Raw genomic sequence first — 20,601 nt, 5'->3', positions numbered from 1 at the left:
GCGACGGGCCGCCGCTGCCCGCCTCGCCTCGGGGAGCCAATCGGAGCGGATGGCGCAGGAGCGACGGCGGCAGTAGCCAATAGCTGCGGAAGGCGGGAAGCGCCGGGCGGTGGTTGGCAGGCGGAGGCGAGGGGCGGGTGCGTGGCGGCGGTGTGGTGCGTCATCTCCGTGCGCGCGGCGGCTGTCGGCGGGGCTGTGGGCGTCTCGGCCGGGGGTAGCGGGAGCGGTGCCGCTTCTGTCCGCGACTGGGCCCAGGCGCTGTCCCGGGCCTCCTGCGGGCGTCGGTTCCCGCTGGCCGCAGCCGCCATGAGTCAGTTCAGCTTCGGGTCAGGTGCCGGCGGCGGCGGCTTCACTTTCGGCACGCCGAAGACGGCGGCCACCACGGCCACGACCGGCTTCTCCTTCTCTACGCCCGCCTCCTCGGGCGGCTTCAGCTTCGGAAGCGCGTCCCAGACGGCGTCCAGCAGCCAGCCCACCGGGCTCTTCTCCTTCAGCACGCCGGGCACTGCTGCGCAGCCGGCCAGTTTCAGCTTCGGGACGCCGGCCCCGGCGTCCGCGGCCGCGACCCCGTCAGCGAGCGTGTTCCCGCTGGGGTGAGTGTCTCAGAGGTGCCCGTCCGGTCCCTGGGGCGGGGGGTCGGTCCTGCTGGGCCCGAGTGAGCGCTGAAGCGCTTTGGAAGTGTGTCTCCAGTGAGCAGACCTGTTGCTCTGGTCCCTTTGTGTTCCCACAGCACTTTAACACATTCAGAATCGCGTTTGATGCAGCTGGTTATTTGTCATCACTCGCTTTTTCTGATGGATAAGACATTCCACGCTTCAATCTGAACTCGGGGTATTGATGCTTGCATGAAAAAATAATAAATCTTTGTGCCTGAGCATAAAACGTGCCTTCTGATCTGAATCTGGAGTGCTTGGAATGTTTCTTCATACGAGTGGGATTGTCCTATTTTATGAGGGGCTGTAGGCTTTGAAGGGATTCTTCAGAAGTGCTGTTGTCAAAGCTTCCCAGATGGGAGGAGTGGGAAGAGAGCTGACGTGGGGCCTAGCAGTAAAAGTTAGTTGAAAAAGATAGTCCTTCATAGAGGAAGTGGAAAGGGTGCTTAGGAGCTGAGACAATGAGCAACTTCACTTACGCTGCTGAGGTAATTGAGAGGCAGTTGGTATAAAGAGCCGTCGCAACGGATTGGAGAGGATGGGACCTATGATACGGTCTTTGTCAAAATTGAAAGATTAACCTGGTTAAGCGCATATCTCTTTGAAAGGTGGTTTCAGCTGTCAGCAAATGGTCCATAAGAAAGCCAATTCGGTACTTGACTGGCTGTGCATCTCATATAGGCTTCCTCTCTTCTCTAGGGCAAATGCACCAAAGTTAAACTTCGGCAGCACCACTGTGACTCAGGCTACGGGAATCACAGGGGGCTTTGCGTTTGGTAGCTCTGTCCCAACCAGCGTGCCCTCAAGTCAAGCAGCAGCCCCTTCTGGCTTCACGTTTGGATCTACTGGTACTGCCACCACCACTGCTCAGTCTGGGACAACTGGAGGGTTTGCTTTTTCCAGTGTTACCACAAGTCAGGCCGGAACAGCCAGTTCCACCATTGGCACTGCAGCTCCACAAGTAGCTCCCACAGGGTTGACCTTTGGAATAGCGCCTACAGCTGCAGCCACCACTGCTGCCACCTTAGGAGCGACAACGCAGTCAACAGCCCCCTTTAGCCTTGGGGGGCAGCCTGCAGGTGAGTGCCTGGGCTGGAGGTGGTTTGCTGGTGCAGTGGGAAAGGGCTCAGGGTGGTGGGGGTGGGGTGCCGCAGGGTGCGCCTGGCCCATGGTGCCAAACCGGGGTTCACCTCCCTGATGGCAAGAACCCTCCCGCTCCTGCAGAGTCCAGCAAAAGTTGTGTTTGCAGCTTTTGATGTACTTGTTGGTGACCGTGCAGACCTCGGAGGAGAGGTCATCAGCTCTGGGATGAGGGCGATGTTCTTCTGTGTTCGAATCATTCTTGAAAAGCTTTGTAGGCAACAAGCTTGTTAGCCCGAGTTCATTTCCAGGGTAATGCAGAGTATTTGTTACATTGAATATTAATGTTTTTTGTGATAGTCTTTCTGATTTTAATTTGCACATTGTTGTGATCGGTTTCTCTGTAGTGAAAGGTTCATGTTTTCTTTTTACTTGTGCTACTTGTTCCAGGGCTAAACTTTGGGTCATTGCCTTCAACAGCAGCCACGAGTGCCCCTGTGGCAACGCTGGCTACAAGTACCAGCCAGAAACCCACTCTGTCCTTTGGAACCAAACTTGGAGGTAGGAGGTGATTTTGGGAAACTTGAGATCACTCTGGACTTGGTGAATCTGGTGTCCTTCTGGGAAGAATTTTCTAACGTGGAGTCTGGAAATGGGCTACAAGTGTTTTGTTACTGTGACTTTGCAATGGCATCCGTAATCTGTGAGAGTTTATAGAGCCATTGAACAGAGTATCCTGTATTTTTTCTTGTGTCCAAGGTGCCGAATTGTATTCTGTACTTGTTGCTGGAGCGTAGTGGAAGGAAGCCACAGGTTCAAGGGGCACATTGGCAAAGGGAGAGAGTTGAGGTAGAATACAGGGGGGAAAAAAAGTTTAGAATTCTTGCATCCATAAGAAACTGGTGTAGATGGGGAAACCTGTATTGCATTCTCAGCATGATTGTACAAGGCTGATGTGTTTTCCATTTGTAGTAACATCCACAGCTGCTACAACTGCCGCCGCCGCCACCACCACAACCTCCATTCTTGGTTCAACGGGGCCTACGTTGTTTGCATCTATAGTGAGTTCTTCAGCACCGACATCGTCTACCACCACGGGCCTCTCACGTAAGACACGATATACGGATTTTCTCTGTTGGGGGAAGAAAGGAGCAGCATGGTTGCTGTTGCCTGTGAGTAGTGGAGCCTGCAGATGGTGGAGTAATAGGGGAGAATTCAAAAGGCCATCTCTTGTCGCTGTTTGCCACCTCCCCTCTGTGTGATTTCTGCCACACTGTCTTCAGTGGTGAGGCTTGGAGGGTTTTCTTCAAACCAAAGCACGCTTTAGACTCAGAGTGGGCCAGCAGCCGAAGGCAGTTTTAGCTGTATGTGACTTTTTTGTTTCTCTGTCTGGGTAGTATCGTGACAACGGAGCTTTCTGGTGTTGTTGAAGCTGCTGTCCTCCAGACCCCAGTGCCTTGAGTCTGCTTATGTCTGCCTCTGAGTCCTGCATTAAGCATTCTCACTTCTTTAATAACAGTGGCCTGTGACACTGGAGATGCAGGGTTCTGAAAACAAGTATTTGCACAGCTGTGTGTCTGCAAGTTGCCCTGGTAATAACTGGCAAGTTTCTCCTTGCAAAATGATTTTTGTGTCAGGAAATAGTGTCTGCTTTGTGATAGCTTTAAGGCAGTAGCCCATTTTGAAGACAGTCCTAACAGTTTCTTTGTGAACCTGCAGTGAGGTGTTAATGCTTCTGTTTGCTTTGATGATGGAGACTGGCTGCAGTCAACGTCAGTGTTTCCTGGAGTTAGTATTAGTAATAGTTGTATTAACTATTAGTAATAGTTGTATTAACTATTGCTAATACAAATAGTTGTATTAACTATTCCGTGCCTAATGCTGTCTTACACCTACCTCTGAAAACTTAGGCAGCTGCTCCCAAGGACCATCACAAGTTTTATGACAAAGCCACACCGATTACTTTTTGCTAATCAGCCACAACTTGTAGATGCCATAGATACCAACCTGACAGCTCTTATTTTCGTGTGCCTAAAATGCTTGCATTGTCTCTCTAGTTCGAAAGCCAAGCTTAATCTTTGTGTTTAAGAATGCTTTTAAGCTAATGGGCATTCCCTGTTTATCAGGGTGTCTCAGAGCTGGTTCTTGGATGATAATAGGTGGGTTGTTTCCAGGCAACTGAGATGTGACCAGTGTGTTTCCTGTAGTATGTGCAATCGTATTGCTTTAGCAAATAGACTTCTGCAGAGATTTTTCCAAGGGGCACTGTATTTAATGGGTTACAGAAACTCCTAATGTTGTCTTCTCTTTACAGTTGGTGCCCCATCCACTGGGACAGCCGGTCTTGGAACGCTTGGGTTTGGATTAAAAGTTCCTGGAACAACAGCTGCCACAACAAGCACTGCAGCTAGTAAGATCTAGATGCTGAAAGTAGCTGAAGGGAAGGCGAAGTGTGCTGGTGATGGGAGGGAGAGGCCAGAGACTTGGAGGGAGTACTAGGGAGAGATGTTTTTTGTTTCAGTTCTGTCCCATGAATCTGTTTCTTCCATATTGTAAGTTTCAAAGTATTGTATTTCATTAACTTTTTCTTCCAAAAATATAAAATAAAGCAGCGATGAGTGCAGTATTTAAGTGGCCAGCCTCATGTGACAATCTGCAGTGGAATTTGCTGCTGAATAGTGTTAGGATTCAGGCCTGAACATCTTTTTCTGGATGCAGTTTTCAGTGTAAATACATGGGTGCTGCTCAGCTCTCAAGGTCTTTCTAAAGCTTGTTTGTGGAGTAACTGTGAAGAATTTGAGCTCAGTGCCTAGAAGTGCCACCCTGACAGACTGACAGTACCATCTGATAGATGCTCTTAGCTTTTTGAAAACGTAGAAATCTGATCTTCCCCAAAGATGCAGGAGAAGAACTGGGTGTGCTAGTAGTTACTAGGTCGAATTTTAAACCATAAGGAGATTGAGAGGGATATGTGGGCTAATACTGTGTTTCCTCAGATAATGCCCAGGTTAAGTGGAGGCTGATGGTTCCTCATATTACTAGAGCTACTAGTGAGCCATTTAGAGTCCCCTGCTTTTGTGTCAAGGTGTGCTTCATTCCCATCTTGACAGATGTGGGATTTTTTTTTTGTAAAAGGGACCTGTTTGAGCTCATACAGCACTGCACTTAGGAGTGTATATTGGACCTGTTCTCGATTTGTTAGGTAGCAGATACGTCGTCTGCTGCTGCTTGACTTGAATCTCTTCTTTCAGGCACTACTACTGCTTCTGGCTTTGCTCTGAATATTAAGTCATTAACTACGACTGGTGCCATTGGAGCTGGGACTTCTACAACTGCCGTAACCACCACCACAACAACCAGGTGAGTATTTTGTTGTAACCGACTGTTTCTTGACTGGTGCAAGAGGCTGTATTAATGCCGGTGTCTGGCGGAGGAAGGGAAAAGGAGTGGTGTCATGTTTATATTTTGTTTTTTTGATCTTGTGTTCGGTACTGTCTTGCCCTTCCTCTCAGTGCGCCTCCAGTGATGACTTATGCCCAGCTGGAGAGTTTGATAAACAAGTGGAGTCTGGAACTGGAAGACCAGGAGAAACACTTTCTCCATCAAGCAACGCAAGTTAATGCTTGGGATCAGACTCTGATAGAGAATGGGGAGAAGGTAAGGTGATGTCTGTTGTAACGTGATTTTGCTTGCTCAGATCCTTCAAGGCCTTAAGTGTTAGAGATGCAGCAAGCCATCTAGTGGGACTTCCTACTTGTAAAAAAAAAAAAAAAAAATAGATGTGAGTTACACCTGGGTGCTTGTGAAAGCCCTGCTGTATGTCTGTTCTGGTCTATAGGCTTTGAAGCTTGGCAATCTGTTCGGTGTGTTTACAGTATGGTAACGAGTTATCTTAGGGTGGAGCTTTCAAAGCCAAACCTCCCTTATTCAGTTTTTGGTTTGTAATTCTGACGTAACTGTTTCTTGTAGAAAGAGTAGCCATTTGTATGGTGCTGTCTTTCTTTGTTCCACCACTCTTCTTTTATGGGTTGACTTTTGATCTTTGGAAATATAATGAAGTGTCTTCTGTTTCCAGATTACTTCGTTACACAGAGAAGTAGAGAAAGTGAAGCTTGATCAGAAGAGGTAGGAAACTATGAACACTTGAGATGATTTTGTTTCCTGTTTGCATCTTCCTGCATTGTAGTATGGCAGATGCAGAATGTCTGTAACCTCTCAGTGGAGTCGTTAACGCTTTCTCTTTTCAGACTGGATCAGGAACTAGACTTCATTCTGTCACAGCAAAAAGAGCTTGAAGACTTGCTGACCCCTCTGGAGGAGTCTGTGAAGGAACAGAGCGGGACTATCTACTTGCAGCATGCGGATGAAGAACGGGAGAGGACGTAAGACAACAGTCTGTGTGGAATGTGTGATGAGGAAGCTGCTATGGTGGTGGTTGATGCACAAGAAGTAGAGTTGGGATGTATCAGCGGCCTGTGTCAAACATGTAATCCTGTTTTACGCATAGCAACTTAGATTTTATGTGTTAGAAACAGGGGGAGTGCAACTGGAAGCCCTTGAATCAGCATGAAAAGCTCTCTGGGTGTTGGTGTAATCAGCTGTCTGGGCAAGGTTACTAATTTTGGCATAATCTCAGAAAATTAGTGGTTATTTAGTGACAGAAGTGATGAGAGCAGAATGCATTATGTGTGGTTCAAGCATCCTTATAAGCCTTAAGTGTTGAATCTTAGCAGGGTTATGAACAGAAGTGTTTCTCTGGTTCAAGAGAGATGAACCTTGAGGAACCTGGACTGGCTGGTTCCTTGAGTTCTGACCAAGCCTTCCAGAGAGTGCTCCACACTGTTGCTTGTCTGTCTCTGTGTATCTGTCAAGAGAGAAAGAGGGTGGGAGTTCCTTCATCTGTGTGATAGGATGTCTCTCCTGGTGCTGTTCCCATGTGTATACCGGCCTCAGTTGAAAGGTGTGGAATCTAATTGTGATTGCCCGAAGTTGGTGTGACTGGGAGTGGGTCTTCTGAAGCTCACATGAAATATTCTGACCTGGGTTCCTGTGTGTTTTGCAGCTATAAACTGGCTGAAAACATAGATGCTCAGTTGAAGCGTATGGCACAAGATCTGAAAGACATCACTGAGCACTTGAATACATCAAGAGGCCCAGCAGACACAAGTGACCCGGTAAATCCAAGCTTTAGGTTTTTTGTGTGTGTTGGTAAGAGTCAAAGGATATTTAAACAGTTCTAACTTTTTGATTGTCCTCTCTTGGATACTCGTCTGCTTGTAGTTACAACCTCAGAAGGGCATTCTTTCTCCTTGGGTTGGTTCTCTTTTGGTCAAAGTGCATTATAACACAGCACATAGATTTCAAAGTATCTCCTTCTGGTATGAGTTCTGGTTGTTTGCTTGTTGTCTAATTTTTCCTAGTTTACTACTTGTTTTGGAGGCATTTCTTAATGTTGATCTGGCTGCCTGCGCTACCACTTGAGTGCTCCTTCTGGCAAATCTAAATTTTGTTCAGAATGCCCTCTATAACAGCTGATACTTTTTTATTACGCTGCTTTTGCATTCTCATGAAAGCAAGATCTGAATTACCAGCTCTTTCTGATAAGTGTTCATTCGATCTTGATGCTCCTTGTGGCTTTACTGAGAAGCTTTTATTTTTTTTTAGTAAAATATCCCTTCACTGTTACAGACTGAGTTTTTTCCCATTCCCTTTTACTTTTGCCACCTCACACCCAAGGTGGCTAAAGTGGCAGTGGTTCCTAGGTGTGAATTGGAATAAGCCTAAGCCACAGGCATATACTTGAAACCAGCCTGTGTTCTTGGTGGTAAAGAGAAGCAAAGCAACATGGTTGCTGGACAGACTTCCCCGGGAAAGCGTCTGGGCAGTTAGTGGGGCTGTACAGATGAGGGATTTGATTTTGCATCATGTTCCAAAGGCAGGGACAGGCAGGCTGTCTTTTACTGTTCTGATTTGTTACACTAAGTAGAAACTGACCTGCACCTTTTCTTTCTGCTCAGCTTCAGCAGATCTGTAAAATCTTGAACGCACATATGGATTCATTGCAGTGGATTGACCAGAATTCAGGTGAGAGTGGTCTAGCAGCCTTTGGGGAACGTAAACAGAAAGCGTGTAGCATGTGGGCAAATGCCTTTTGACCATCGATGAATTCCTGAAGATCCCTGAGGAATCTTCTCCTCCTCACCTTCAACGCCACTGTCCCTTCTGTGCTTGAATTCTCCTGATGTGCATTAAAGGCCTCTGCCGAGAAGTGGTTCCTGGCAGCAGCTGATGTTTTACAGAAAGCACTGCTTGAAATGCCTCAGTGCAAAGCAGAGGACTTGTAAACCTTGTGCTTTGTTCTGTCAAACTATGGTTGAATATTTCAACTTCTCAGATGGTGTGGGGTTTCCCTTTGGAACAGGGAGACTGGTGAGGAGGGCTGTGTCTGTAATGCTGTCATCCTCCCCGACTTCCCCTGCAAAGGGAAAGCCAAATCCAGGTAAGACTGATCAGCGTGGGTTTTTCTGCAGGCACAGTAACTCCGGACTGTGGAAACTTCAGAGTAGCAATAACCTGAGATGTGGTGCTGGTCAGAAGATGCACTCAATAGCGAAAACTTGATAGTGTAGTTACTGTTGCTTCTTTTCTTGCATTCACCCTTAACTATTACGGCACCGTGATGCCATGCTAAAAACAAGCAGAACAAAGGAACGTTTCTCCCGGGGAGTGCCTCCTTGTGAGGGATTTAGGAATTCTACCCGGGTTTGATTTGAGCTTATGTTAGCAGCCACACGGGGGCATGGCAGAATAAAGCAGTGCTGCTCTTGCCAGCACCAAACTGCACTGTCTGGCTGCTGTGCTGTGAGAAGTGCTCACAGCTGCTGTCCTGCTTGGGTGAAAGCAGGCATGCTGCTCTCCAAGTTTAAGTAGTGTTCTTGGCTTAAGTCAGGGTTTAATTTGGCTTTTTCTTCCAGAGCATATATGCCAACTTTTTGCATTCCGAACATGCCTTTTTTGGGAAATACGGTGCAACTTCTGTGGCATCAGAATCCTGACTTTACAGAACGTGTGTGAAAATAGCAGCCTGTTTCCTTTAAATTTTCCTAGGAAGGAGGCCTATTTTTTCCCCTGTCATTCAGTGCCAAAGAAATTGTCTTATCGGTTAATAACAATAATTCTTTTTGCCTGGAAATGTACATTTAAAGAAAGAGTTGAGCATTTCAAGTTGATGATCAATCTGTGCCTTACCTATTTCCAAATCAGTGATTGTTGGCAAATAACGGATGATCTGTGTTGTGGCTGCAAGTTCTGTGCAATTGCACTGTCTTTTCTGTATTTTCAGTTAAAAGCTTGTGATTGCTGTGTTATATCCTGCACGAAAATATTTCTGTACTTCTAGCAGATTGTGTGGTTGGCCTGTCATTTGCATAATTCAAAGTGAGTTTAGCAGGAGGTTGGATAGGGGAAACTGGTTTCTAGAGCAGTTACTTTTCCTCAAGCTGCAGACCTGCAGTTCCTGTTCAGGGAGGGTTTGCTCTGCTCTCTGATGCCGTGCCCTGACACCACACCAAACTGGCATGGCAAAAAGAGTCAACAACCTGTCCCAGGACTCTTGCGCTTCTGCCTGGTGGTTGCTGAATGCCTCGGAATACTTTTTTAGCCAATCTTCTTTGTTTTGGAGGGTTAGCAGTGCTTTGTGTTGGGTTTTCCTCCTCCTTTGTGCACTGTCAAATCTGAGTGACTGTCAAAATTCAAATGTTTTGCTTTCTCCTTTTGCAATCTGAACTGAGGGTTGTGTTTCAGGGTGATTGTAAGCCTAATGCCTTGTTTCTCCCACAGCCGTGTTGCAGAGAAAGGTCGAAGAGGTGACCAAGGTTTGCGAGAGCCGCCGCAAAGAGCAAGAGCGCAATTTTCGGTTTGCATTTGACTGAAAGACTCAAAGTTTCAAGGATTACCGTAACATCTCCAGAGAAGAGAGAGGTTGGTGGGGACCTAGGTCTCCAGTGACGATCTGGGTTGGTTTCTCTTCTTGCAATAAAACTTGTTGTTTGTTCCAAAGCCAGTCTTTGCAGTGTCTGACTGGAATTCCCCCACTGCAGCCTGAGAGACAGCATGAGGTTTGTGCTGGAAGTAGGTGTTCCTACTCCCTGTTCTTTCTAACTGCCTGCAGGCTGGTGAGATACACAAAGGCTGGCCCTGAGGGATTTAAGCTGCCTGTGCCTCCATGGCTGAGCTCTGCAGTGCTTAAAAGTAACTTGATTGTGTTCAGCTGGGCCTTCATGAGCTTTGACTCAGGTCCTTACAGAGGCAGTTTAAGGAAGAGCTGTCCTCAGAAGGAGCTGCAGCAGTCTGAGAGACTCAGATTCCTCCTGTTGCTGCCTGGATTTTGTGTTTAAGTTTGGTATGCTTCCACTTGTGAAAGTGGGCCTTGTTTTTTGTACTTTTGGGTAATAAACTGCTTTTGTGCAGGTACCTGTAAGCAGAATTTCTACTCAATTAAAAATTATTAGATGTGCTATTAGAAAAATGGTGCTTGTGTGGTGATTTGGGGTAGTATAGCTTGTTCAGTCACAAGGGTGCAGGAACGAACACAGTCAATAAGTCTGCTGTGAAGACTTTTTTTAAGAGACAGAGTCTCATATCGCTGCTTTTTGATAAATGGCGGCTCTAATGCACGCACAGGGAAGTGAACGATCACATATTTAGCAGAACTGTCCTAATACTCATTTCTGCTTTGCACTTTAGGCTTCTATTTTGCCAAGTGCTGAAGGGGTGCAAATAATGAGTAATGAGCTTTACTCTATACTTACTTTCCTCTCTCTACACCCTATCTGCCTTATGTATAATCCCCTGGAAGAAAGGGAAGGGGCTGCTTCCTGAAGTAATTTACTGGCTTTAATGTGAGTTTAAACGTGTGAGTTGCTCTTTCACTTTTTCCAGTGTGCAGATTTCATCATCTTCAGTGGGGAGGGAGGGGAGTCTCACAGATGCTGTAGGTGAGAGTGTTGTTGACTGTGGGGAAACCCTTGCAGAGGGCTCCAGACACTTTGCTGTGGATTTTCACCTGGGAGTGGAGCCACTTTGCTGCCTCAATGACCTCTGGTACTAATGTTACCTGAAATAAAAGCTCTGAAAACCAAAAGTAGTTTGGGGAGGAGATATTGCTTTATTTGATGTCGGGTGCTAGGGGGAAAACCCACAGATCGAACACACCTTACCGGGGATATTCACCTATTATTTATACACAAAACAGTCTCATAATTCCACCTACCTAACACATAACTCCACCTAGGCTTACATAGTCATTAGGATGACCAAATAGCCTTTTTGCACATGTGTATCAAACTTTGCTCCATTGGCAAAACACTTCTGTGCAACTGTGAGTATCTCAGTGGTTGTTTGGATAAGGAGACCCTTCCTCACATTATCCTTTTAAGGTATTGAGTCATCTCGGAACAGTAGTTCACTGTGTTTGCCAACTTGTTGTGGATGATAAGGATGTTCCCTGAAGTAGCCACAGCTCTGTCCTAATTGATATAGGTGTACATGCTTGATGCATAAAAGAGCCTTGAAGTGGCTACTTGTTATCCCATCCTTGGCGATTAGCTACTTCTGGCTGGCTGCTCATTATCGCTATTTGTAACATCAGCTCAGTGACTATTTTCTCACGCAGTAAGAAGGTCAGTAATTAGCTATTTTCTCACACAGTTAGAAGGTTAGTAGGAAACAAACAACATTTTAGTTAGCATATTGTTATAAACAAAGCAGAGGCCTGACCTTGGTAACGCTAACACAGTTTTATCCCGGGGGCGGGCAGGGCCGTGGAGGCCGCGGATGCCCGCCATGGCCGCGGCCTCCCTTCCCCCGGCCCCGCACTACAACTCCCGGCGGCCCCTGCGCTCCGGGGCGCTGCTGGGAGCCGGGGCCGCCGCCATGCGGAGGTGAGCGGGGATGAGGGGATCCGCGGTGTCCCTTTGCCCCAGGGCAGCCGGCATGGAGCCCTGTCAGCCCTTCCTCCGGCACGGCGTTCCGCTGGAGGCGGCGATGCCTTGGGAAGCGGCTTTCTGGGGGGGGTCCGCCGCAGGCCTCACACCCTCCTGGGGCTGCCGGGGGCCCGAAGGTGGCAGGGAGAGCTGTCACCTGGAACTGGGCCGCTTGTCCACCCCTCGCCGGGGCTGGGTCGGCCCAAAAGGGCTCCCCGGGACCGGCGTGGACTTCTCGGCCTTCCCTCTGGCCCGCGGAAAGGCCGAGCTGAGCAGGGCCCATGGCCCGGCTCTGGGGCACCCCGTGGCATGGCGGCGGGGTGCCTGATGGCCTGGCTCTCGGGCCCCCCATGGCTTGGCTCTGGGGCGCCCAGCAGCTCAGCAGAAGCCCAGGATGTAGGAGCTCTGCCTCCAAAGGAGGGGTCAGCAGCCCCCTGCCAGCACCCGAAAAGCCGTGCTGTCTGCGGGGAGAGGGTGGAGGGGGTGTCCGTCGGTCTCTCTGGATGGAAGCAGGTGACCCCCCCAGGAAGGGAAAAGGGAGCTTTCTATAGAGCACTGGTCAAATTCACTATTTCTCCCTTGCAGTTTTCTGTTTTGAGCCACTTGGAACTAGAAATGTCTGTTTAAATGCTGATACAAACCGACTTTCCAGTAATGAAAATAAGATTGCATGTGACTTTAAAAAAAAAAAAAAATCTCCTTCGGTATTTTTAGTGTTTTTAATGTTCTCAAAGTAGTCCCAAATCTGTTAGTTTTTCTAGTTAACATTAGTGGGAGCTTTGGTTAAGTAGTTTTGGTTCCTTGTTGTGCTTTAAATCCTGTAAAAACAGTGAAGGAAATCGAGAGGCTGTCGTGGTGGTGTGTTTTGAGCAGTGTTTTTCTTGTTTCCATATCACCTCCGTGCTGTGCTTGTGTACCCCAGGGTCAACAGCAGCCTGCCCAACGATGAGCTCCTCCTGGAAGACTTGGAGACGGAAGGAGAGAGGCAGCTGAAGAGCCTCCTCCACCATCAGCTCGATACCACTGTATCCATCGAGCAGTAAGTCCTGATCTGGCCCCTGGGGGGGCTGCCGGTGGGGCCGGTGAGTGGATTCTGGCCATATTAGGGGCAACAGCAGTGTCGCCTCACTGGGGCCTCCTCCCCAGGGGGATGTTTGGTCCGCGCTGTTGTCTGCCAAAATAGCTGCACAAACTCTTTCTCCTTTCCTGGGTCTCCTGCCTGGACACCCCAGCAGGAGATAAGCACTCCTTGTCTTCTGGAGCAAATGCTGGCAGTAACTTACTTTCACCAAAAATGATTGATTTGCCTGGGCCAAACAGAGATGTTGAGTTTCTAGGCTGGTGAGCTCGTCCCCGCCAGGCTGGCTTGTGTTTGCACCTGCAGGGCGCTTGGTGTTACAGTGTCACGAGGTGCCTCCTGCCCATGTTGGGGCAGCATCCTGCCCTGTGGGATCTTCTGGGCTTGGAAGAGGGTCGGGAGAGCAGGGCTCAGCTGTGTGTTGGAAACACGGCATCTCTGCCTAGGTGCAGCAGGACCAAGCGTGGGTGGGGGGAGAGGCCAGCCCTTTCCTATTCCCCCATTTTCTCCATGCTGAGTTTTTTCTGCTGTTCTGTTGCTTTGGGTTACAGGTGCAAGTCAAAGCGGAGATGCTTTGCCCCTGCAGCTTTCTACAAGCCTTTTGGGGAAGAGGCTGCAGGGGCTTTGACCTTGTCGCAGTTCCAGGCCCTGCAGGAGAGCAACAAAGAAACTGCCTCACTCCGGGAACTGGGGCTCTCCGATTCGGAGATCCTGCTCTGGAAGAACCGGGCATCAACAGGGAAGGTAGGCATGCTCTGCTCTGATGTGAATGTGATCAAGTCCCTCTAACCCCATGCCCTGTGGTACCCTGGTAGAAAATTCAAGTCTTTTGTAAGCCCTCTGGTAAAGAATAGCTGCTCCATCTATCTCTTGCCTTTAGGCCAGCGTGATCCCACATTTCTTGTGGCCTGTTTTCTTTGGTGGAATGGTCTGTGTTAAAAGCTATGGTGGAGAGAAGAGTTGGTCCTTTGGAGCACAGCAGGACCTGACTATATTCCTGCCTTTGCCTCGATGGTCTCAAGGAAATCGTTTCACCTGTTTATGCCTGTGTATGAAGGATTTAAAGGCTGGAGGAGAAAAAGGAGGAAACATTTCAAAGCACCTCAGCCTCCTCCTTTCTGTATTCTGACACATCCCTGGATCCCATAGCTGTCTTGGGATAGCTGCTTGTAGAGGGAGGGTTTTGTACATTCCCCTCAGGGGCTTGCAGATGCTTCAGGGGACTAGAAATAGCCATGTAAAAATAGCAGTGCAGAGCTGTTAGACCAAGTGTGTGATTGCAGTGATGTGCTCCTCTTTGGGTGGAGTTTGCAGCAGAGCAGTGCCAGAGCAGGTTTCTCCCCTTCCCCTACCTTCATCCTTTTCTTTCACGTTCCAGAGACAAGGGTATTTCAGGGTTGTTCTGTGTCAGGTGCACTGGAGTGTCCTGCTATTAATTGGGTGCACCAGAAGGTGCAAAACAGGACTTGGGCTGACCCTTGGCTTCCCTCTGTCCCACCTCCTTTTCCTGAGCAATGGCTGTGTGCAGAAGGAAGCCATCTGTGGTAATCATGGGTTTGCCTCTCTTCAGCTGAAGTCATTACTTGCTTTGGTGTTTAAATGCAAACCCAGCCCTGGTGTGGCCTGCGTTAAAGCTTGGGTTAGAGAATCATAGAATCATAGAGAGGGGTGTGCTGTTAATTTAAGATTGAAAATTAATGTCAGCAATACCAGCTGTTGGATTTGGTGTGAAATCAGTTCTGGGATGTTTAGAAATAAAGATTAACATGGAAAACACTACTCTGACAGAAAGAAGCAGTGACATTAGGGTACAGCTCACGAGCGAAGAAGAATGTTTAGAGAGAAAGCCCAAGTCAGGTAGCGATGTGCAGTTTTGTATGTGGAGGCCCTGAGTGAAAGATTCCACCAAGGAGGAATCGGCTGAGACAGAGAGGACTTCAAATTGCCCATGGAGCTCTTGGCAAAGTACTGAGTGCACACTTCTGTTATTTTCAGCTGCTAAGTTGCAGCTTTTTTGAAAACAAAGTACTACAAATGATTTCCTGGAATTACTTTTTCATATAAACAGCCTTTTGTGCCCCAGGGAAGCTGTGAAATGGTGAATGGAAGCCGGGCAGATGTGGGCCCATGCAGTCAGGCGGGAAGGGAGAGGTACCCATGGGAAAGTCTTTGTTAGATTGTGCTCAGTGCAGGGAGAAAGCCTGGTTTCTTGCCTGAGGCAGAAGGGTATGCCACAGTAATTACTGAACTCAATTTGAGGAAAGAAAATCCACCTACAGCCCCATAAAAGTGTGTTCACTGGGTTCTGATAGAGGTGGATGGGGGAACAGAAATGGCCCTCCAGAAACTGGGGTATGTCTCTGTGCTTTGGCAGCATGAGTCTGGTGAGTCTTGGCAGCGCCCTGGCCCTGGGCAGTCAGTGAGGTTTATTTACACAGGAATGCTCGCTCGTAGCCAGGTTAGCTCTGAGGTCTGTGTCGCAGTAGCTGGGTGGTTTCTGCAAGGTGGCTCATGTGAAGCTGGCCAAGGGTTTAGTCCCCAGCATAAACCTACCCTCGGGTGCCGAACGGCAGCTTGGGATCCACTTTTCACAAATGAGGTTGTGTCAGTGACACTAGGGTTGTAGACCAAAACCTTGGTGGAAACTTGAGCTCAGGGATGCTATAGGTGTGGCGAAAGAAATGCCACAGGGGGTTTGTGCGGTTACTGTAGGTGGCCTTAGAAAATGGCTATAGCTGGCAGAGGCAGGGACTGCTGGGACAGAGGGACACAGGCAACATCAGACAGTGAGGCCAGGGAAAGGAAAGCAGCACGGAAAGGTAGGAGAAAGGGGCTGTTTCTCCACTTCTGTCAAGAGCTGAGGCTTGCTGAGTGGTTGTATTTCTGTCCTACCCTTGCAGTGACAGGGCCTCTTGGTGACCCGCTCTTTGGGGCGTGACTTCTGGTTGCACTCCAGGGCTGGAGGATGTGAAGTTTGACTGCTGGCCGAGCCTCTGAAAAGGAGGCACATGCCGTATCTGAGCAAACCTGTACCTGTCTTCTAGGGCTCTGGTCTGGGAGCAGCCCCGGAGGCCACGCAGGACCGACTCCATGCCATCCAGGAGAAGATGGAAGAGCGTCAGCGCATACTCGCTCTGCCCCAGAGGTTTGCTGGCAGCAAGCAGCTGAGCCGGCGGGAGATGGAGATTGAAAATGCCCTCTTTCAGGGAACAGACCGCCACTCCTTCCTCCGGGCACTCTACCATGAAGGTTTGTGGGCTCAAGGCTGTTCCTGCCTTTGCTCCAGCACAGAGAGCCAGGGTGTGTGGGAGTCCAACACATTTCTGTCTGGCCTTCTGTCCCTGAAGACATAGTTCTGTTTTGGCACTGTGTAGGAGGAGATATTTTCCTGTGTTACATGAGTAGACAGAGAGTGGGCTCTCTGAAGGGTTTAATATAGAGGCTTGTAAAGTCAATCTCTGTTTGGAGAGCGTGGATCTTGTTGACATGTTGCGTGTACTGCAGAGCCCAGCTCGGTATGTGGACGAGCAGCCAAGGTTATGCTTTGGTAGAGCCCAGAGGTCCCCACCGAGCTGCGCCAAGTGACACGAGGTGCCTGTGTGGGGCTAGAGATCATCCTTTCTCTGATATTACTGCAGTCTAAAAAGGGTGAGAGGGAAGTAAATGTGCAGAGCAGGAAAGAGAAGGAGTGACTTCTAAAAGGCTCCTCCCAGTAGCTGAAGTGGAATTGCAGCCCAGTTGCTGATTCCCAGTACCGTGTCCATGGGATAACAGCATTTCTTGCCCTGGCAGTATTGTGGCTTAATGTGGCTTTTCTGGATGGAGAGTCAAGTGTTGTCCAGAGATGGCAAAAACTGCTCCAGTCTGCTTTAGCTGGAGAATGTGTGGGCATGAAGCTCCAGCCCAGACTGATTTTTCTAAGGACAGTATTAAGTAGAAGATGAGGAGGAGCTTCTAAACTCCCAAAACACCCACTTTGATCAGTGTTGATGCTGTTCAAGATACAATGTCCAGCTGACCCAGCATCCTTTTGCCCCTTCTCCCTCCTTTGGTGTCATTGTTGTGGCATTTAGCAAAACCAAGAGGCACAAGGTTGAGGTTTGTAGGCTGGGGAATACCCTGCTCACTTCTGTCCACATTTCCATTAAATAAAGGAGATATCCTTGCTCTGTCCGTACCATGGACCTTTTTTAAACCCAGGAGCTTAATCTGATGATGTCCCTGTAAGCAAAAGGTTTATATTCCATGTAGTGGTGTAGAAAGGCAGCGTGATACATCCTGGCCATGCATGCAGGAGGAGGAAGGTGTGTTGAAGGAGTCACTAGAATGTGCTGAAATGTGGCTGCAGATAAGCTAATGAGGACACCGCTGGAAGAAATGAGCTCTGTACAAAGCACTGGTTGAGGTGCTGCTCTCTGCAGGTTCATCCTGAGCTGGGACACCAGCACTTGCTGTCTGCTGGCGCTATTCTTGTTCTGAATAACCTGCAGGGCCTGGTTGGTGGGTGCATGGAGGCTGGGTTGGAACAGGCTTTCTCCTGTCTGTGTCTCTTCCTGCAGTCTGTGCGTTTTCCAGGTTCTTGGTGATAGTCATATTACCATGTTTCTCTGTTGTGGATTAGATGATACTCAGAAGAGGGTAACAGATGAAAAGGACCCCATGGTTCATCTGGACAGCGTCTACCAAGAGCTGCTGAGCAAAAAGTGTCCTGAAGAAGTCCAGCCTACCAAGAGTGAGCCATGCTTGTGCCCTTCCCTAGCCCCGCATGGGCCCGTAGCTGAGGAACCATCGCTTCCAGACCAGGAAGAGCAGGCAGAACAGGCAAGAAGTCCCAGCCTTTCTGCAACAAGGCCCAACCAGTCCCCTCCAACACTGACAATTATCAAAGAGCCTGTAGAGTTTGTCCCAGAAGAGGAGATCTGCAAGAACCGTCTCTCAGAGGAAGAACTCCGGAATATACCCAGGTTCTCGTCCTACCGTCCTGGGGAGCCCAACAAGGTATGTAGTGATGAATCGGGATTTATTCCTCTTCCTCACTAGCATGCCCTGCTTTGGCAGGCAAAGGCTTCTCTTTGCTGTTGCCCGGAGAGTGCTTGGTTGATCCTTCCTCCCAAGGGAGAGCAGCCTGCACCCTGGGAGGGAAGGGGACCTTTGGCTCTAGTGGGAGGTCACCTGGCTGGCAGAGTGCTGTGCGTCAGACCTCAGCCCTTCCTGGCTCTGGCAGGTCACTAGTCAAGATGCTCTCCCCCTGTTTGGACCTGACCGAAACCAGCTTGACTTGACTCAAACTGTGTTTAACTGGTAGCTGGAGCTTGTTGCCTTTTATAAATAACTAGAGCTATCAGCACTTGGCACAGGCAAACATGATGATACCTTGAGTCCAGAGCTGCCTTTCTCTGTACACCAACCTGTCTTCCAAACTCCACTGTTAGCATGGGGGTGGAAGGAGGACTCTGGGTTGGCAGAGGGGCTGAACTGGTTCATACATTTGAGGTGTAAGGACTTGGGACCAGGTTGAAAGGTGTCTGTTTGCGTGGCACAGGCCGGCTGACCCTCTCTGTCTCTGGAACAGGTGCTGTATTTGAAGAACCTGGGCTCTCGAGTGACGATGAAGGACCTGGTGTCCTTGTTTGCTCGGTTCCAGAAAGAGGACAGCCCACCGATCCAGTTCCGCCTCCTGAGCGGCCGTATGAGGGGTCAGGCTTTCATCACCTTCCCTGGTGAGTTGCTGCCTTTTGCCTCTTAGTTCTTCCCTCACTCACAAAGGTGCCAGGTCTTCCTGCAGGGCACTGGGCTGGCGCCAACCCTGCTCTCCAAGGAGGAGGAGGGGAGTCCACTCCCTCTTCTTCCGATCGCGTCGTAGCCTTTTCCCTGGATTGCAAGAGGATTCAACAAAACAGAAGGGCTGCAGTCTGCTACGTGCTGCATTTCTATTCAGCATATCACTCTGGTTGGAGGATCCCAGCACCGCACTGTGTCGCGGTGTGGGCTGAGGGTCTGTGTGCCAGGAACGTCTGTGTGAGCATTGTGTGTGTCTGTGCCAGAACTTGCTGTGTCACCTGCACCCATTTTGCTCTCTTGTTGCAGATATTCAGTCGGCCCAGGACGCCATGCTGTTGGTGAACGGGTACAATCTGCAGGGGAAGCCACTGGTGATTGAATTTGGGAAAAGCAAGGGGCGTTTGCCAGAGGCTGACTCTGCCATCCCCTGCTCCTCGGCTGGAGAGAATCCCCCTGCCACGTAAGGCGTGGATAGCCAGGAACCTTGTGGATTTGCACGGGCCATGGGAACTCCTTGGTTGTAACTGGGACAGTGCGGGACTGTTGGGAGTTAACATGCAGCTCCATAAATCTCAAAGCGGGGAAGAGAGAGCTGGGGACTAAGCTCTTCCTGGAGAGAGATGGGCAGTGTCTTTACACTGTTGGATGTACTGGCTTTTTCCTCCTGTTCTACACGTGTGTCTGCCTTCTCAGCCCTTTGTGGCAAGCAGGGAGGGAGGAAGCCATATAAATAAATGTATTTATTGTGATATTTCCTTAGTGTGTGTTGATTCATCTTTGTCCTGCACAAATCTTCTAGAGCCATGTGTGCTGCGCTCTGCTGATGCCGGACTGTGCCAGCAGAGTTCAGTCCTGGCCTCTGTGCTGGGAGCTGGAGTACCTGACTGGTGCAGGGACTGGTGGGGCTGCTGCCCTGTGTCTGGTGGCAACATAAAGATATGTTGCTTTAGGACAAGAAAAAAGGCTTCCCCTTTTCTCCCAGGCGCTTTGGTTGCACAGGTATCTAATTACACAGATGCTTTATGATTGCAAATGTCTTGGCTCCTTACTATTGATCCCTGTAAAGCACGTGGCATGGTTGTTCTGGTGGGGTACCATTGTGGCAGACACCATGGTTTATCTGCTGACCTGTTTTAGCGCTTTTTGTGAACAAGGCAAGCTAATGTCATATGCTTCCCACAGTATCCCAGTGCTCCTGAGAGAGCAACACCCGAGCTCTCGGTGATGGGAACCCAGGCTTGCCCAGCAGAGCCAAGTTGCAGGCTTCCTCTGCGCACCTAAATACAGCCACGTGGAGAAGAGGAAGGCTCCCAAGAGCTGCTGTTTTTCCCCCTGCTGACATGTCCTCCTCCAGGCTGTCCTTCTGGTAAATGCACTTGCAACAACACACAGATGTACCCATCTGGCCAAGGCTGCACTGGATCTACAAGGAGGTGATTGTGATTCAGAGCAAACTGAGAAATGGAAAGAGAAAAGGGGCTGTGGTGTCGCTGAGCACCTGCTTTGCCCTGGTGCTGGCAGGCTTTGCCCTGTCCAAGCTCCAGAGGAGCCGGCATCGCCGCAGGATGGTTCTGGGCCGCAGAGCTGTAAACAGACCACACTCTGCCCACCCTGTCCCAGTTCCCCCTCTAATAGTGGCCTGTCTAGAACTCAATTTGTGAAGCTCTAGTCTGCTGAAGGAGAGCTCGCTTTTTTTTTTGATGGACCTTAGTCTCATTGTTAGTTGTTAAGATCTCTTCAGCCCTGACTGGATGGGCTTGATTTGGTTTTGTAAACATTTGTCACTTATCTTTTCATCACTAGTAAAATCATTAGTTATCTCATTTGTGATAGACAGTTTTCTTTGGCCAGGTCTTGCCTGTTCTGTTATCAGTGTAGTATAAAAGCATATCAGAGTTTTTATTAAAGCTGTAACCAAGGCATATTTTGACTTGGCAAGGACAGACTGTCTCTGCTCAGTACGGCTGTATCCAACTCCCTTCCAGTCAGTTACGCGTGTTCTTATCTGTGACTGTTGGCTGCGTGC

General features: G+C 49.1%; 2 protein-coding genes across 3 annotated transcripts; both read left to right on the top strand.

Moving 5' to 3' along the window:
• Positions 1–129: 129 nt before the first annotated feature.
• On the top strand, positions 130–9,791 carry LOC141748588 (nuclear pore glycoprotein p62-like). The gene is made up of 12 exons (XM_074600898.1): positions 130–593; positions 1,353–1,732; positions 2,184–2,294; positions 2,706–2,840; positions 4,048–4,143; positions 4,985–5,093; positions 5,246–5,390; positions 5,809–5,858; positions 5,981–6,115; positions 6,796–6,907; positions 7,751–7,817; positions 9,573–9,791. The coding sequence occupies exons 1-12, from the start codon at positions 307–309 to the stop codon at positions 9,662–9,664; spliced, it is 1,719 nt and encodes a 572-aa protein (XP_074456999.1). The 5' UTR covers positions 130–306; the 3' UTR covers positions 9,665–9,791.
• Positions 9,792–11,552: 1,761 nt separating this feature from the next.
• On the top strand, positions 11,553–19,330 carry RBM41 (RNA binding motif protein 41). Of its 2 annotated transcripts, none has more exons than XM_074601485.1 (7): positions 11,553–11,674; positions 12,639–12,755; positions 13,346–13,538; positions 15,839–16,043; positions 17,416–17,792; positions 18,367–18,514; positions 18,882–19,330. In XM_074601485.1, exons 1-7 carry the CDS (start codon positions 11,568–11,570, stop codon positions 19,037–19,039), a joined length of 1,305 nt encoding a protein of 434 aa, XP_074457586.1. In that variant the 5' UTR covers positions 11,553–11,567; the 3' UTR covers positions 19,040–19,330. The 2 variants fall into 2 exon arrangements, with proteins under 2 accessions (XP_074457586.1, XP_074457585.1); XM_074601484.1 differs by having other exon boundaries at positions 11,667–12,138.
• Positions 19,331–20,601: the final 1,271 nt, after the last annotated feature.

Source organism: Larus michahellis, chromosome 9, assembly GCF_964199755.1.
Source record: "Larus michahellis chromosome 9, bLarMic1.1, whole genome shotgun sequence".
Classification (NCBI taxonomy): domain Eukaryota; kingdom Metazoa; phylum Chordata; class Aves; order Charadriiformes; family Laridae; genus Larus; species Larus michahellis.
The sequence above is the reverse complement of the archived record's forward strand: the minus strand, read 5'-3'. Positions and strand labels throughout refer to the sequence as shown.